At 39.0% G+C, this 18892-nt stretch overlaps 2 protein-coding genes across 4 annotated transcripts in view; one reads left to right on the top strand and one right to left on the bottom strand.

The window, feature by feature from the left end:
- Window positions 1-7156: 7156 nt before the first annotated feature.
- Window positions 7157-9296, top strand: tnfb (tumor necrosis factor b (TNF superfamily, member 2)). Its single transcript, XM_042490128.2, has 4 exons — window positions 7157-7410; window positions 7507-7561; window positions 7681-7740; window positions 8396-9296. The coding sequence occupies exons 1-4, from the start codon at window positions 7228-7230 to the stop codon at window positions 8842-8844; spliced, it is 747 nt and encodes a 248-aa protein (XP_042346062.1). The 5' UTR covers window positions 7157-7227; the 3' UTR covers window positions 8845-9296.
- Window positions 9297-11982: 2686 nt separating this feature from the next.
- gabbr1a (gamma-aminobutyric acid (GABA) B receptor, 1a) overlaps window positions 11983-18892 on the bottom strand; it is a 100605-nt gene continuing 93695 nt past the window's right edge. For all 3 annotated transcript variants that reach the window (XM_088084584.1, XM_042490951.2, XM_042490952.2), the window contains 3 exons: window positions 17669-17797; window positions 16773-16916; window positions 11983-14862 (listed from right to left, as the gene is read on the bottom strand). In XM_088084584.1, the coding sequence (XP_087940710.1) occupies window positions 14578-14862; window positions 16773-16916; window positions 17669-17797 (558 nt within the window). In that variant the 3' untranslated portion in view covers window positions 11983-14577. The remainder of the gene's footprint in view (window positions 14863-16772; window positions 16917-17668; window positions 17798-18892) is intronic.

The following is an 18892-nucleotide window of genomic DNA, read 5'->3' as shown; positions in this document are numbered from 1 at the left end:
CTCCATGGACCGATTTGTGTTTGTACACAAAGATGACGTATTTGGTGGGCGGGGCTAGTAGTACGACCACCAAATCAAAAATATTGATAATACCGATGCCTTCTTCAGTTATCATTGAAATCGTTATTCAATGAGGGGTCCCTCCCTGTCAGTCTGACAGCTGATCAGCTGTGCAGCAGTTATGCTACTGACGTGGTTATGTGAAAACCACCCTCTATTTAATTACCTCCACTATTGATCTCGGCACTTCCGCTAGTTTTCTGCCACCAATATGCGTGCGCAACTGCAGTGACGTCCACCCCAAATTGGTCTTGTTTACAGGTTGTTGCACTGCCCCCACCTGCCCCCCCAAAAAAGGATAAAACATTAATCTCAAAGGAGCAGTGTGTTAGATTTAAGGAGATTAGCGTCGGCCAGTGGTGATGAGTGCACATTGCAACTGGCTGAAACTTTTAGATTTCCCTCAGTGTTTATTGTTCAGGAGGTTTATAACATGAGCCGAATTCTCCTCAAAGGTCTCTTCACTCCCAAACAAATGGATTAAGTGATTTAAACCTGTAAAAACACCAAATAAAGTAGTCTCAATTTACAAATCAGTGTTTTTTAAATGGTGTATGGTAAATGGCCGAGGCAAGCACCTGCTATGGTGTGCTCACCCATACGCTCTGAAAACTTTATGTATGCACACATTATTTCTGATCCAGATGTTCAGGAGGTTATTTACTGAGCTGGATTATTTGCAGAGGACTCTTCCTCTCAAAAACAAACATACTCTTTGATTTAAACCAGTAAAAAACTGAATAAATCAGGTTAATGTTAAAAAATGTGTGTTTTTCCAATGTTCTCATCGCAGAGGGGTTTTCAGTTACGGTGGCTGATGCGAAAACACGACAATGCATATGGCCCTTTCCTAAAGCAAATGTTTTGTTTGTCTGATCTGGGCTACTGTAGAACATGTTAATCTCAATAAATGAGGATCCGCTCCCTATGTAGATATAAACTGCTCATTCTAAGGAAACAAAAACTCAACAATTCATATTTTTAGGTAATTATAGACAAAATAAAATATGATTATTATATTATATCATATTAGATTATATTTGTGCCTATATATTGCCCTATCCTTGTCAGTTAAAAACTGTTGGACTCATTACTTAAACCAACATATTGTTGGCTGTTGCAGGCTAACCAAAGTTGAGATTTAAGCGACATCACCAAGCAGATTTGAAAGAGGTACAATGATTATATGAAGTTTATGCCTACTAGTCAGATTTTTTAACCACTCTATGTGAAGGCTAAATTGAAAGTGAGATCAGCCACAATGCTGATATCCTTATTAGTATTAATCCCTCGTTGCACAGAGAAGCTGTGTGCACACATCTGCAGCAAACACTGTACATAACCGCTGAGGCAGGAAGTCAGACTGTGACTTACAACGTGGGTTGTAATTTTAACATTCACCTAACTGTATCTTCGAAATAACTTTGACTTGTGATTGTCCACAAATTCTTTCCCTGTCGGACTCCTTTCAAGAGATGTTTCTATGTTTCCATTTCAGAAAGTAACTTGTTGAACACAGTATTATTCATAAAAAATAATATGAATTCACATGTGAAACATGTTTTACATTTACCACTCACCCACACATTGCGGAAAGCAACTTTCTAATCTCGTCTAACCTTTATTACACTTATCTCGAAGCCACTTTCTCCCACAAAAACCAAGAAATGAATTTCTTATCCCTTAGTTTAATAGATTTTCTGACCCTGTAAGCCCCCTGAGTCTGAAATTAGCTAATTTCATGGTTAAACAGATAATGTAAAATCCAAGATTCAGATGAGCACCTGATCTAATCTGATGGTTTTTAAATAAGCTCCTAACAGATACAGAAAACGATGACCTAATAGTAGGTAAAGCGTAACTGCTTGACGGCATTGCGGAGGTTTGTAGGCCACCAGACTATACAGTCTAGTGTTAGCGGAAGCCACTTTGCTTTTGTGGTATTTTGGCCTCGGTTTATTCCCTTACACATCATCAGCTCCCTCTGAGCCCACACACGGCAACACTGAAGAAGGAATGATGAGGAGGAAACCAAAACCTCCTTGATGTGGATTTTTTGTTTCTTGAAAAACTGGCACCTGTGATGGTGTCACCATACGAATCAGAAAATGAAACTCCTGCCATAAATGCAGCGTCTTAATCATTCGCCTACAACAGCTTCCTTCCTCCCCGACTGGCCTACCCACCCTCCTTCCGCCCTTCTTTCCTCCGTCCTCTCCTTCCTGCCCTGATGTAATCTTTGTCTGGTTGAGCTCCACTGCGAGATGACCCCACAATCCTGGGATTTCGTGATGCAATCCATGAGCAAAATCGGCAAAGAACAAAAGAGGGATTTTTCAAAGCACTGGTGATATCGCAGGGGGAGTTACATGTGGGGAATATGTCACCATACGATGAGGAGAGGGCCGATAATGATTCAGAAGCACAGTAGGGAAAGGGCACACAGATATGAAGGCTCAAACTAGGGAGGTTTAGTTACCAGTTTCATATTCCACCGCTCCATGAAAAGAGGTAATTGTCTCTTTGAGGGATCCAGTGGGAGTTTGAGAGTTACATATTACAGATGACCTCTGACTGTGTGTTTTTGTCAACGTGGAGAGTTTCAACAGATTGGACAGCATGATAGAAAACACTGAAGGAGGTGGTAATAGCAGAGCAACTTTATACTTGAACAATTTTAGTATATTTTAGAAAAAGAGAGAAAAATGTGGTAAACATTTCTTGCTCTACTGACTTTGTGTCCATATTGTCATTTGATTTACCAAGATGCAACAGAATATATAACATTCAGAGCCTGAGCCAGGATTGCCTGCCGTGCACACGACTCTCAAATGGATGTATAAGAGCGCGGTGACACATCAAGGAAATTAACAATAAAATTCAGCTCCTGTTCACTTCTATTCAGTCAAAGTACAAGGGAAAATTTGGCTCATTTGGCGGCGAAGAAAACTCGCATCTCAGCATTGCACAGATTTCAGCTTTGATGGATCGAAGGAGTATGTGTAGAGGAGAAATTGATTACTGCTGTGTCTAACCAGCTGATATGGTACGATATTGCCCAGTGAGTCTGGAGATAAAGGAAGAACACATTTTATTTCACAAAATGTAAACAACACGTTGGATTAGAGCACAATAAAATAAAACATAGTGCAAGAATAAGCAGAAATGGCACTTCAAAATAAAAGCTCTGTGCAGGAATTTCATTGTATTTGGAAATAAAGTGTATTTCTTACAAATTTGACATATTCACAAGTCACTTGCACCCCATTCAGAATGGACCTGGATTTTTGGACCACAACCCACCAGTTGGGAACCACTGCTTTAAATCCTTTCACTTGTAAAAAAAAAAAAACAAAACCTTAAAGCGTACGATAGGCTCCCTTATTAAGGCGGTATGTTATGAAGAAATAAACGTCATATTTCTCAAAATTTTAACCACTTGCTTTTTGTTACCAGCATTTACTTGTACTTTTACTTGAGAACATTTTATATCATACAATTTCTTTTGATACTTAAGTACAATAAATATCAGATATTTTAAGACTTTTACTCAACTAATATTCTAATAGGCGACTTTAACATCTACCAAAGTATTTTTCTGGTAAGAAATATGTACTTTTACTCTAGTGTGGCTTTTAAGTACTTCATCCACTACTGAGTATTTATACAAATGAACATTAAACACAGTAAATAAATACATTTTAAAGAAAGTTTTTTCCTACTGTGTTAAAGTTCAAAATCTTACACACACCCACCCACACACACACACACACACACACACACACACATATAAGAGAGAGAGAGAGAGAGAGAGAGAGACTTCTAGGTGTTTTTTTTCAGGGGGATTTTACAGAGATACAGATCACCTCTTAAGACCACTTCGTCTTTGTATAAATCGGAGATATGTTATCTTACTGTTCAGAAATTTCATAACCTTTAATATCTTTACAGGTGAAATACGCTCTCTTGGGTCGGCCTATCTAGTGACAAAAATTCATCAAAAAAAATTAATTAAAAATCAGTTAAGGCTATGAATTGTGGCTGTGTGTGGCATTGTTTTATGGTGCATGGGCCTACTTGCCCCTTACAAATAAACCTTAAAAATACATACAAAATACAACAGTGGTTGTTTGCTGCTATATTAATGTTCAAAATCTCACATACAGTTTAAGACTGCATGGGTTTGTTTGCTTAGTTCTTATTTTGCTGCCAACAAGGGGAATTTTAGAGATACAGTTCACTTCTTAACACAACTTCTTCTTTTATTAATCTGAGATAAATTATCTTGTTCTCGAGTTTCATAACCTTAAACATAACGGTTAAAAATGCTCGCTTAAAATATGGTAATCTTTTCACATGAGCAGAAAATGTTGAAGTGATGAGCATTTATGTGTCCACACAATTTCTTATAGAAATAATGGGGATTGAAAAAAAAAAAATCTTCCAATGAGGTTGTAATTTGTGGATGTGCGTATTTCAGTTTGACATATAGAGAGATAATGTTTCTATGGTTATTATTTGAGAATGGGTTAGAGGTTAGAGGTTAGGAATGCAGCTCATATATGCGCTTACTGTACAGTCTGAGGTCACCGGATGTGATAACCATAAACTTCTGTAAATCCTCATGAATAATCGCGAGGTGGTGGGTGAGGAGCAGGAGGATAGAAGTAAAGTATTTGTTTGGGTGTCATGTGGGTGCATATGGCGATGATGATGATATCAGGCTGCAACATCTTGTGGTCGGTTTGTATTTGCATCCTGGAATAAAAAAAGTCAGAGGTGAGATTTCATCACTAGTTTCACACACACACGAGGAAACACAGTCAAACACACTGAAGACTACAGACTGATAGTCAGCGTCACAGTACTCGAGTCCTGACATGTTTCCAAGATACACAAGTTTAACACAATTGTCTCATTCGCAGCCAGCTGAGCAAACAAGCAGAGCAGTCGTTGCGATACAAGGGAAACTTAATGGGAAAGAGAGCCATAAGTGTTGCTAAAAAAAGAAAAGCACTACTAAATGAAAACAGAACTAGACATTTCAGGCATGTGCGCGAAAAAGCCCACACGCTCATGCTCAGCCTTCAGCAGAAAAAGTCAGGTGAGAAAGTGAAACGGGGAAACCGAGGCAGGGACGGGGGCCAGTAAGGAGAAGTGTAAAAACCAGTTTGTTGCGTTGCATCACGTCTCAGTTATGAAACAAAAAGAAAAGAGCTGCCAAGTTTTGCTTCAGCAGTTTTCTCTTTTGAGATTGAGGTCGAATTAAAAAATGAATTGTGTTTTGATGTGGCGATGTCATGAGGAAAAGGAAAACATCTCCAAAAAGCGCAATACAGTACTCCCAGGAACCTTTTAGGAATTATTTAGCTATTTTGTGACATTTTACACCTTTTAATGTATTACTTTTGCTTTTGTTTGACCATATTTTTTTCAATATATCTTTTGTTTTTAGGTATCTTGTATTCTATATTATCACTTAATGGGACAACTCACCTAAAAATCAAAATATATATTTTTCTTCTTACCTGTGGAGCTACTTATCAATCTAGAGTGTGGAGATATCGGCCGTAGAGATGTCCGTCTTCTCTGAAATATAATGAAACTAGACAGCAAAAATACATTTTAACTCAACATCAGTGTCTCATACAGAAATCACAACCCGATAACTAAGGATACATCTTGTTCTGAGCAGTTTTATGTAGGAACTATTTTGTTTCTACCAAACTACACCTGCCATATGTATCACCGCGCAGGAGGAAGAGTGCATCTACGGCTAGCTCAGCTAGCTGGCAGCAGATGCTAATTAAATAGAAAGAAAAAAGTCCTGATATGGATTTCCGTTTTGGTTGATTTTGCTTTCGATAGCCTTAAACTCATTAGACGGCAACTCACTGGTTAACATGCAGAAATATGACGTCCACTACCCACCCTCAGCTCGCCGTTTACTAATGTTAGCCTTTGCTGCTCTGCACTGGGAACCAGCCAGGTCAGGTCATCCGGCGACTGCTGCTACTCACGGATATTTTAGATATTTTTATTCAGCCAGAGCTCTTGTGAAAAGATAATTAACATGTTTTAAAATGAAGGCTATAAATCTAAGAGCTATAGGTCTCTATCAGGCAAAATGGTGGAAATATTCTGTTTAAAGCAGATAACTACAGTTGAGTGTACAGTTTAGGTATTAGGAGAGAATTTCCTGCCACTGAATCTCTTCTAATACAATAAACATAATGATTCAGCTTTAAACACATTAAAATGTAGTTTTTGGCAGATATGTTTCTTTAAGTAAGTAGTTGGTAAAGTTTATTTGTATAGCACTTTTCACAGATATAAAAAATCACAAAGTGCTTTACAACAAAGACAGATACACAATAAAAGCAAAATAAAAATTAAATATATAAATAGCTTATCCTGCGGGCATGCTAGTCCATAAACAGATAATAAATGTTGAGAAACACAGTTGCAAAACCATAAAATGCCTCTTCATAGGAGAAGTTTGAATAAACTCTAAACCATTTCCTTACATCTGCTTTCAACCACACTGTAATGTGTTACAAATATCAAAATAGGTGATTAACAGGTGAAGTGTTTACACAATCCACACATTTTTGTGGCATTTCAAAACATCTGGCCTGACCTCTGAATGCCGGTGAGCTATGGATTTATGTGTAAACCGCAGCAGTTACAGACAGAGCTTACACTGTGTGGGTGGCTGGAGTCAGTAATGAGCTCAATATGTTTTTATGACTTTGTGTGTTTGTGCACAAATGTCTGTCTTTGTGTGTGTGTTTTAAAACATTGTGTAAGATTTCAAAAAGCCAAAAGCAGAGGACAATCACTTTCCCCATCCTGAAACCGCAACTCCCGTTGCGCTCTGGTAAAACTCCACTAAAAATTCTGTGACTTTTCTTTCCCTCCCGGCCGCGGCTCTTTTCTCTCCGTGGCTTGGGTCGCTGCGCTGCTGCTGCTGCCTCCTGCACTGTCTCCGCTTACAGAGTGACATCACTGGAGTTTCCCTTCCGCAGTAGCAGCTGCCACAGCATAAATACTACAAGCTCTCCGGCAGAAGTTCACTCTTAACACAATAGCAACACAAAGAGAGAAGTAGCACCACAGACACAGCATCCAGACAGACAGATTTTCCTAACTGCTGTTGTGCACAGTATGGTGGCCTATGCAACTGCACCCGGTGATGTGGAGATGGGTCCTGAGGAGAGGACGGTGGTGTTGGTGGAAAAGAAGTCCCCCTTGGGGTGGATACTGAAGGTGTCCGTGGCCCTTCTTGTTGCGGCCCTTTATTTCGTAGGCGTCTTGCTGTTTGCTTGGAACTGGAGGCCAGACATGATGGTAAGCTTTGTCTTGAGTTTGAAAGTCTGTTTCCTGTCAAATAAAAAGAGGAAATGTTTATTAATAACTCTAATTAATGTGCTTCCTTCAATACAGACAAATTCAGGCCAAACTGAAGCACTAATCAAGACAGACTCTGCTGAGAAAACAGGTAATTATAAGCATGGGTGCTTGTGTGAATCTAAAGGAAAAAAAAGCAAAGGGGTTTTTTTGTATTTGAGTCTCTGTGGATTATACGAGACAAGCTCACATTTGTCCTCCTCCCTTCAGATCCCCACTACACGTTGAGTCGAATCGGCAGCAAAGCCAAGGCAGCAATCCACTTAGAGGGTGAGTCACCATGAGTTGATCCTCAGCAAACAAAAGAAACTCTTTCTTCCACTTGTGTGATATTTGTATGTTGTTCAGGAGCACTTTGAGGAAGCTGCTGCACAAGTTATTCATTGGCGTCTGTCATTCCAGTTTCCTAATGACACACCTGTTGATTATTAAACAGAGAAACTAAAGATTTGCAAGGCTTTAACCCTTTGAAACTTGAAAAATTGGCATGATTTCTTTCAAAAAAATGGGAAGAAGGCAATGAGCAACAGAGGAAAATATGACCAAAAAATTCACAAAAAAATTAAGAAAATTACCCCCAAAAATAGTAAAATAAAAGGTTAAAAAATTGATCTGGAAATTTTTTAAAGAATTTTGTAACATAATTTTTAATAAGTAATTTGCTAGTAATAAAATTAGGTTTCCTGTAGCTTTTTTGGTCTTGCCCTAGATATTTTCCCCCAGCTTTTTTAGAAAAGATTGTCTAAATCTACAAAATTGCTTGCAATTTGTGAAATATCTATTGCCAAAGTGCTCATTGCCTTTTCCCCATGTTTTCACTCGTTCATAGGTCTAAATATTTGCGAAAGGCGTTTTAAAGCGCAAGGACATTGATTTTGCTGCAGGTTTCAAGCTGTTAACATTGCTTCTTCTTGTTCGTTTCCAGGTATCTACAAAGACGGCAAAGATCACCAGCTGGAGTGGAGGAGCGGTCAAGGCCAGGCGTTCACTCAGGGCGGCTTCCAACTGCTGAGAAACCAGATCGTTATCCCGCAAACCGGCCTCTACTTCGTGTACAGCCAGGCGTCGTTCAGAGTCTCCAGCGATGGCGACGAGGATGGAGCGGGAAAACGCCTCACACCTCTCAGCCACAGGATCTGGCGCTACTCAGACTCTGTAGGTAACAGAGCCTCCCTGATGAGCGCGGTGAGGTCGGCTTTCCAAAACACGGCTCAGGAGGACGACTACAGAGAGGGACAGGGCTGGTACAACGCCATTTATCTGGGCGCGGTGTTTCAGCTGAACAGAGGAGACCGACTGTGGACGGAAACCAACCAGCTATCGGAGCTGGAGACCGACGAGGGCAGGACTTTCTTTGGCGTGTTTGCACTTTGAAATGATGCGAAACAAAGAAAGACGATACGAAGCTCTGCACATGCCATAAGTTTTGGCTTTTTCAAAATGTGTAATTTTTTTTTTAAATTCATCTTCATGTTGAAGTGTTTAAATCTCATTGGAGATAAAGCTCGTAGCCGAACAGGCGGTGCCAATTTTTTTTGTTTTTTTTGTTTTAATCCTATAAACTGTAACAGTTTGTTTCTGTTTAGGCACTTTTCGTACATTATTTATGCTGACCTGAGAATGTAGACTTTCTCTGCTGTATCACATACAGACACAGCTCTTTGCTGGAGAGTTATGTACAGAACTGGTATCAAGTACTATTACAACCTGTGTGTATTTATTTGTATTTATTTATATTTAAATTGGTGGGATGAGGTGTTAAAAGATTCTATTTATATACTTTATGTGCGCATAAACTGAATTAAAATGCAAAAAAAAAGTTACAAGTTGTGTCACTACAAAGGATGAACTCATTTCATAGCTGAATTACCAAATATAGATTTGAGCTGACAAACAACTCCAGCAGCCACACACACTCACACACACTCACACACACTCACACACACACTCACTCACTCACACACTCACACACTCACACGGCAGCGGGCTCAGTCTATTATCTGGCAAAAGTTGCTCTGAAATTCCTCCACAGCCAGCAAATACTTCCTCTGTTAGATCAGACAAGATGAGGGGAATTTCCTACTTTTTGTGCTGTTGCTGAGTGCTGTGTCAGGTGAAGGCCCACAGAAGCCTCAGCCCAGAGCGGGTTTTCCCCAGTGACACCCCCCCACCACCACCACCACCCTTTCTCCCACACACAGCCTCCCTCCTCCTCCACACCACCTTCCCTCTATTACCACATACTTCATCTTCAGTCAGCTGGAAAGAGACGTGACATATGAGTGTGCGTTCGGTGTGTGTATGTGTGTGGGACTGCAGCACAGCTGGCTTTGTCACATTGTCATCATGTAAAAACACACATTATACAAATGTCGGATGTACTTGGGAGCCATTTGTCTCCTTCAGTTTCTTTTTATCTACAGACATCCACTTATTGTCTCAGTAACGAGGTTCCCGCTGGCCTGCGCAGCTGGTCAGCGCTCTGAAAACCACGCACCACTTTCCGTTTAATGATCTCCTCTTCTGGTTTTATTTGCTCTTTGACTCCCGCAAAGCCGACCTGGAGAAAAATATCAAGTTTCACTGACAAATAAACTGGAGCCAACAGAGTTAATTGCTCAAAAGGTCATTTTGAGTCAGAAGACGAATAAATAACTGGTGACATCTAGTGGATGATGTAATCTGCTCGGCTGTGTGAGACACAGGATGTTGAGACTGTTTAGGGAGCTGTTCAGAACAGGGTTTTTGTTTCTAAAAATATAAAACGATTAAAATCAAAGGAACAGTGTGTTGCATTTAATGACATCTAGCAGTGAGGACTGCAGATTTAAAACAGCTGAAACTTTCCAGGTTAGAATTCATTTAGTGTTCAAGAGATTTTTAATCTACGGCCCAATTATCCGCAGTAGGGGTTGGCGGATATTTGGCATTATGCTGATTATCTGTATCGGCACGAATTAATTAAAAAGTCCAAAGAAATTGTCAGCATGGGAGGAACTTTTACTTTGTGAAACCAAAGGGAGCTGTTTCTATTAACTTTTTTCTTATTTAAATTTTCACCTAACTTTATTAAAAAAATGTAACTGAGAACTTTCTGTGTAAGATGTTGAGCTTTTCAGGTTTGATTAAACATTTGCTAAAGGTTTTTAAATAAAGTTTGTTATATTCAAAATTCTGAATATTGACAGATTTTTTTTTAATTGTAAATGTCAGTTATCAGTCTCATTAACTACTAATAATCGGTATCGGCCCTGGAAAAATGAAAATATTCCTACTGAGCTGTTTATATGAATCTTCCAACAATAATTGTGTTTACATGCAGCCGTACATACTCTGATTAACGCGGCCCAACATTTTGTTTGACATTTCAAAGTAAGAAAAAGTGGTACGACCATTTTATGCATCAAAAAAGGTTTTCAGGTTTCCCAGTATGTGTAAAAACAGCTTCCCGCTGTCATTCCATCAACCACCTTCGTGAAAAGGTCAATTTTGCGATAACCAAATATCAATATCGTGTCCCAAAACCTGTTCATATCTAGGTCTTTTATTACGTTTAAATGTAGGTGCGTTTTTCCTTCCACATGCATCTCTACCCCACAGCCTTACAAACTGTTGGCGACTTGGTTTGTGTATAGCGTATCTATGACAACACACAGAGCTGACTGTAAACAGGCAGGAGGCCGTGTGTCACAAACTGCTGTAAAAACCGCAGCTGAGACTCATAATATGATTGCGCTGTATACGTGTCCAAATAAGGCTCTGAAAACTAAAATCATATTGAATTATTCCACATCTTCATCGCAAAGTGCTGCATTCAGAAAAAGGCCTAATTCGGATGAATTCAAAGGAATATGCTGTTTACATGACCTGTATTCAGAATACTGCCATATTTGGAATAAAAGTGGAATATTAGTCTGCATGTAAACATAGTCAGTGTTTCTAAGATGCTGTTCAGCTCATCAGAAATGGGATGCTGCTGATGTGTGCTCACCTTCTGTCTGATGACTTCAGATCCAGATGTTCAGGAGGTCTTCACCAGGAGCCGAATAATCCGCAGAGGACTCTTCCTCTCCAAAACAAACAGATCCGGTGATTTAAACCTGCAAAAATACTGAATAAAGCTGTTTAGTGTTAAAATGAATGTATCCAAAGCCAGTGTTTGCTTTGCAGAAACATGTCAGTGCAACATGGCGATCTCTGGAGGAGGAGCTGCTTTTATGTAGATAATTGTCTCATTTTACGGAAACGAAAACGCAACAATTGTTATTATCAGGTGATTATACACCACAAAAAACATACTCATTACATCATTTCTGCCAATATATCCCCGTAAACCCCACAAACTGGAGCTTTAAATGTGGAACTGTTGCTTTACAAAACAGTTTTACCCAAGCTGAAAATAAAACAGTTTCAGTTCTGTTTAACAGCGTGTTTTTTTTTTGGAAATCAAGCCTGTAATTCCCAGTTGTTTACATATTTCCACTGATCACTGAAACACAAAAATAGCCAATGAAAAAACAATTATTTTATTTAGGTACGCATATATTTGCACACACATACTCTGAAATATATTAACATTTAAGATCTTAGATATAGTGAATACAAATATCCTCAAATCCATGTATATTGTCATATATGTGCAAGATAATAGAACATTTCCTAAATTATTTCTGCATTCATATGTTACACTATCTGATCCAGGTACTGCACAGTTAATAAATATGGCCTATTTCATTCATTTATGTCCTCCCCCAAACCCTGAGCTAAAATGTATTCGAGTAACAGTAACATAAAGTGGAGTAACCATAGTTTGTTCAGTTTAAAGTGCACGCTGACATTTATATCTTTAAAAATATTTGAGTTTTACCTGCAGATGAAGCTCTTCAGGTATCATTGCTTTATAAAATCTGTAAATAGCTCATGAATGAAATAGTACATCCAGATTAACTGCTGAATAGATACAGTATGTCACATTATTTGACGTATATTCCTTCTTTGATACATTTACAGTTTACCAAAAGGCAGAATGGGAAAGTAAAATACAAAATAAATAAACAGATAAATACATTAAAATCCATCCAGATTGTCTGTGATGAGAAAACATAAGAAAAATTAAAAAAAGGCTCACCACATTGACGTGTATAAAAACTGTGCTTTCTCTGAATATCTACAGGAACAGCCATCGCAGAAGCCCCACATCTTCCCACACTGCTGCTGCTGCTGCTGCTGCTGCTGTAGAAATATATAAACTGGCTTTTATCTTCAGGAGGCAGAAACTTTTTCTATGGCAAGTCGGAAGTTAACATCTCTGACCGTTAAAAATGTGCAGCGGTGACTGTGGCCGCAGAAGTAGCCGCCACATCTGCAAAATACATGAGATGCAGGACGAGGGGCTTATTTGATGGCTACGACTGCACTTCACTGCCAAACAGACACAACACAAATCTCAAAAAATACATCGTTAAACATCATTTCAAATGGCAGAACTATCGAAATTGTTCCCAAATTGTTGTGTCCTTGTTCAAGCTCAGATCCTCCAAAAGATGGGTCTAATATTCAGCAAAGGACTGGAGTTTAAGCAGGGTTCACACACATTTTCACCGATACATTTCTGTGACTTTTTAGCAAATTTTAAAGACCATACATTCTCTGAAACGACCACCTACCCTCCTCATCGGTTCTTTTCCTTTACTATATAATAGCTTTTAAAATTTATATTATTAAAAAAATAATTAATTCAGAGCACAATTAGAACTGAATATTTAAATATAACTTAGGGACTATTTTTTTTATGGGGAGTCATGTCAAATAATTTTAAGCTTTTAATAATAATATAATAATATAAGATATATAATAATAATTCTAATATTTTGGCTTTTAAATTATAATATTTATTTAATTGCCAAGTTTTAAAGAAAACATGCCTTCCTGTGAGTTTGATAGGCATATTTCTTTTTAAAATAATTTTAAAAAAGGGCAATTATGAAGAAAAAATAGCAGATTTTTGGGTGGTTTTTAAAGAAAAAAAAATTCTTTAAAAATGTTTGGATCTTTAAAAATCATTAAAACAATTGCACCATTCATCACAGCCAGAAACTGTAAAAAAAAAAAAAAAGAAATTGTTGAATTTTCAAATTTCCGATAGTCCTTGAACACATTATGTGTTTATAAAGGTTTCTGAAACAAAATTCCATGACCTTTCCAAAAACTTTCAGGGTAAATTTAGTTTTCTAAAACTTTTCGAGGCCTGAAAATTGCTATTTGAAAATTCAATGACATTTCCAGGTATTTCGTGACCGTACGAACCCTGTTTAAGATGCAGTTTTGTATTCGAATACACAGTCCTGACAACATGCCAAGCTTCTGGGCCCTTCTAAGTTATGGCTATTTAATAATGTACGTTATCACTTTTCAGTGACACCTGTATTCCACCTGGTCCAGCTCTTCAGAGGAAACATTGGGGAAAAAACTGTACATTGCTTTGTCCCTTTCAGCTTTTCAGGACTCTCCTGAAAAGTCAACAAATAATTTAACAACAACTCCATGACAAAACAGATCAGATACTACAGAACAATATAAATCACTACGGTATGTGCTTGCCTAGTCAACAAACTCGACAGACAAACGGTGGAGACGATATAGCAAAGACACAAACACAAAACGTTTCCTTTTTAAGATCCTCGATGCCGCGTCTCCACAACAGAACGAGATAACGAATGAGGGAGAGGAATGATTAACAGATCGATCCGTTCGCTCGGAAAAAAAAGACCTCGAGTGCTGCTAGTCTGACCAGTCACAAGTGCCTCGTTTGCTGGGTTGAACACAGTGAGATCAAACCTGTGAGGACGGGTGTTACCTGCGTGACTCTCCCCCGAAGCTGCCGAGTGTAAAGCACTCCTGTGGGCTTACTTGTGCTTCCACGCCGTATTTTTAAAACAGTGTCACAACACCGCTGTGCTCATCGCCGAAACAAGTGAAAGCCACAGTGTTTCGTTGTGTTTTGTGTCCCCTGTGTGTGTGTGTGTGTGTGTGTGTATGTGTGTGTGTGTGCACTGTGCGACTGTCTCCCTCACCTCCCTTCCTCCACCTTCTCCCCCAGAGCCTCGCCTACTTATACAGCAGCGGGATCTGGCTGTTGTGACAGTGGTTGCGGCTCATCTTGCTGTCGGCCGGGTAGAGGTTGGACGAGTTAGAGAAGGAAGGCGGGAGCGAGTGATTGTCCGTGGTGGGGTTGGGGTAGCCGGGCGGGGGAAGCAGAGACTTGGGATCTGGCTGGGAGGAGGGCGGCGGGGCGTTGTGGTTCTGATTCTGGCCTGAGGAGGGTCGGCGGCGGTTGCGTAGAGCCTGTCGCTCAGCCAGCTGGTTGCGGAGCGCCGATACCCTCTCTTCTTTCTAAAGACACGACAAGAGGAAAGAGAGATTGTTTCAGTCACGTCCGAGGGCAACGGTGTCGTTTCAGCGTAGAGGGAGGGGTTTAGAGCTTTTATCGAGCCCGAAAAAATCAGGATCGACCCTACAGAACCCACAGATTTTTTTGTTTTATTTTATTTTCTCATATGTCATGTGTTTTTTTTCATATGTAAAAGTTAGAGGTTAAAGAAATAAGTGATAAGTGAACACCAGTTCCTCTCAAAAAGAAAACGTTTTGTTACATAATATATGACCAAATGATCATTGACGAGTAACTTTCCTCTGTATTTTTCCCAGTCACTGTGCTATTTTTAGTAGTAGTATATATTTTTGAGCTTTAAATGTTTGACCGACTATTTAGATATAATGGGGAGAGGCCTACTTGTTGTCATTGTTGTAATTACTGTCATAATTATTTTTATTAATATTATTTTTTTCCATCCATCCATTTTCTTGTCGGGTCCGTTAATTTATCACTTTGTTTTTCTTTTGTTGATTTAAAGGTTGTTGTTGTTCTGTTTTTGTAGTTTTCCTGTTTTCTTGTTGATTTTTTTTCCTTTTTGCCTTGGTGTGTAAATTACACAATTGTTTTATATATACAACACTGGTACAATGGTAGTGGCTACTGGTGATCTAAGTAAATAAATATGTCTAAAAATACACATTAACATGATTCCAACACATTATTAGTAAAGATAAATTGGTCTATTCATTAATTTGTTCATTTTAACATCAATACATTATGTATAAACAATTAAATCTGCCAATAATTAGCATTTTAATAGCCTGGTATTACATGCACCATAAAGGGTTGTTAATATATGGACATTTAGGATGCCCTCCCTGCTATTGTAGGACCAGTTTAATGTGCTGTAATTTTATCTTATCGATGTAGTAAGGGGTGACCGGCTCTGTCTCTGAATAAAGGGCTTCGCGGCTTGAAAAATGCTGAGGACTCTTAGACTAAGCAATTAAATGATTGGTGGTGTAAATTAATCTAATTATTAATACTATGGGCCTTACCCTCAGGAAATGTGAATTAATGGAGGTGCAATAACTTTGTCTAGAAGAGGAATGCTTCACTATGCTTTTTCATATCTGTCAGAGTGGAAGCAAACCATAAAAATAAATTAACATCATATATATATATATATCACATAAGGAAAACCTGCAAGAAATAACATGGAATAAATAAATAATCACAAAACAAACATGACGACATACACCGTGTCTCTATTCATATGTCTCGATGTGGTGTGTGGGGATCCATAATATTGGATTTTTTGTCAATATCTGATATGACGATGTTTAACAACTCATTTAGCTGATAACGATATCGATATATCCACCTTTTTCCCCACCTAATTTTAATGTTCATAAACTCTCTTCTGATGCAGAATTTAATCATATTATTTCTACTCTTTTCCTGACGGCCCACCAGCAGATGGAGACATAAGATACAATACTTTTTGGTTTATGCATAATACTCTGTGCAAAATAAGAAGAATACTTCAACTTAGGGTTGATGTTTTGTACATGTTCACTTTGTCAATTGTGATTTCGGCAGATGAGGTGCCGACATTATCATGCATCCCTAGCTGTGTGTGATTCTTAATATTCTGTATTTCCTTATATTATGCAGTACTCTCTCCTGCAAATATACACCATCAAATCGCACAAACACATAAAAACAGTAAATGCACAGCACACATTACCTGTATAATAAATGCAAATAAATAAATTAATGTCTCTAACATTAATATCCATGAATATATGTATAATGCATGGAATTATGTGTATTATAATAATGTGAATTAAGTGTCTGTTATTTGGATGTACATGTTTAATAATCATAATAATGGTGTGTCTGTTTAATGTAACATTTTCTTCACCTCCTGGATGATCTTCTGCAGCTCCCTGTTCTCTCTCTCCAGCTGCCGGGATTTCTCCTCGTCGTTGTTGTTGGTGGAAGAGCCGGTCTTCAGAGTGTCCTGCTGCTCCGACTGCCACTCGCCACGCGTGATAAGACGCCGCATCTGGAACAGAAAGTCAATAAAGAATAAAAAAAATTGCACCTGAGAGTACAGTGTGCTAAAAGAATAATGCATGCAATGGGAAAACATTTATTTTCAGCCCTTAAAGCCAAATGTCTAAAGGTTTAAAAATGTTTTCACCACTGGAGTCAATTTCAAGAGCTTTATACTCCCTTTTCTTTTCATATTTTGTTGACATTTTTGGTGCTGGCGCCTCACTGCTGTGTGGTTTCTACGTTCCTGGAGACTACCACACAATGTGACAGTATTGTGTTGTTTTGTTTTTCTTGGATTTTCTGTTAATGAAGTTTGAATATCTGTAGGTGGCACTCTTTCCTCTGTCTCCACAGGCTACAGCAGCACTCATGTGCACTCCCCATCTCTTCTTTTATTTATTCCAAACAAATCATTGTACTGTAGCTGCTGCCAGACATTTGAAATGTCTCACTTTGTTTGTGCCAGAGGATTTTTTTTCCCACTAACACCAAATGTTTACAGCAGCTACACATCTAAAGCTTGTTATTAACCACCTCACTGGATGGATTATTGCAGATTTAAAAAAAAGCAGAGCTCTCTGCTGAAAGTTTCACAAGTTTCAGAAGTTTGTCATTTTCATGCACCATGCACTACAGGCTGGACTTTCTCCCTGAAGAGATCGGCACATTTTGACCTTTGGTTTTACAGCAGTACGAGTGTATTTTTTTGTGTGTGTGTGTGCAGCATTTCCTAGAGGTGTCGGTGACGAGTCAAAGCACCTTGGGTACAAAAAGCACCACCAGAGTGATGTAGGCAGAGAAGACGATTGCTAGAGCGGCAAAGGCAAAAGAGGCGTCCTGCTGCGAGGACAGGATCATGGTCACTGGAGCCGTGATCAGGCACAACACCTGCAGGAAGAGAGATAAAGACAAAAACGGGGAAAAAAAGGAAAGTTAGAGAATGAAAGAAGAGGAAAAACTAAGAGTGAGGTTTAAAGCAGAGAAACAGAAGGAGACAGCGGAGGTTAGAGGAGAGGAGGCGGAGAATGAAGTCGAGCTGGAGAGCGAGAGAATGAGAGGGGAGGAAAATCACATCCATAAAAGCATTAGGCATCTGTTTATCATTCTGGGGAGGGCTCCCATGTGAAAACAGCATTAAAAAGTCATGACTGAAGTGGCAACAACGCGCTGACAATCACCACATTGTCATCTCATCAGGCCCGAAGCTCACAGCTTAGCAAAGAGGAAGGAGGTCCCTTTACAGACACCATTAACTATTGACATCATCATAAAACTGAGATGTGAATATCAGAACATAAAATAATAACATTAGACTTGTGGAGACACATTATGGAGCCATGTGATGAAATGAGCACGCAAGCTGCATTTAATGCTTTCATAAATAACAATGAATGACGGATCAATGATAAACCCACTGCCTATAGGAGGAGGCGAGATCAATCCATTTATTGATTATTTAAGCTGATAAATGTTTGGATGTTCATTAAGATTTTCCCTTTTTTTGTTTATTTACAGATATTTTTAAAGATTTATTTACAATGAGAGACAGACACGCAAGTGGAGAGAGAGCAGAGGACATGAATCAAAGGGCTCTGAGCCGGACTCGAACCCAGGCTGCTGCGATGAGCACGCAGCCTTAATGACAGGGTTTCCCACACACTGATTAATTTGTGGCAGCCCGCCACCATATCATCCTTCACATGTGTATTTAATTAAATTTCTGGAGCTGGACTGCTTATTAGGAGCGCTGTTGGATTATTTATCTGGGTTAACACTGGACGTGGAAATGCCCTGATAGGTTAATTGCTGCGCAGCTGACCGTCAGCAGTCGTCTGGCTGTTCACACCAGAAGTGCATTTCTCAACGGCGGTCAACGAGCAGTTCTGCTGCTCTGCTCTGTTCATCACATGCAGAGCTTCGTCTCTGTTTGCTTGTGCGTGTGTATTTGTTTGTGTGTCTGCTCATCTCTTGCGCTCTCTGTTT

Source organism: Plectropomus leopardus, chromosome 11, assembly GCF_026936395.1.
Source record: "Plectropomus leopardus strain MGB_pleo_1.0 chromosome 11, ASM2693639v1, whole genome shotgun sequence".
In the NCBI taxonomy this organism is placed as follows: domain Eukaryota; kingdom Metazoa; phylum Chordata; class Actinopteri; order Perciformes; family Serranidae; genus Plectropomus; species Plectropomus leopardus.
Note: the sequence above shows the minus strand (reverse complement) of the source record. Positions and strands in the feature narration are given on the sequence as shown.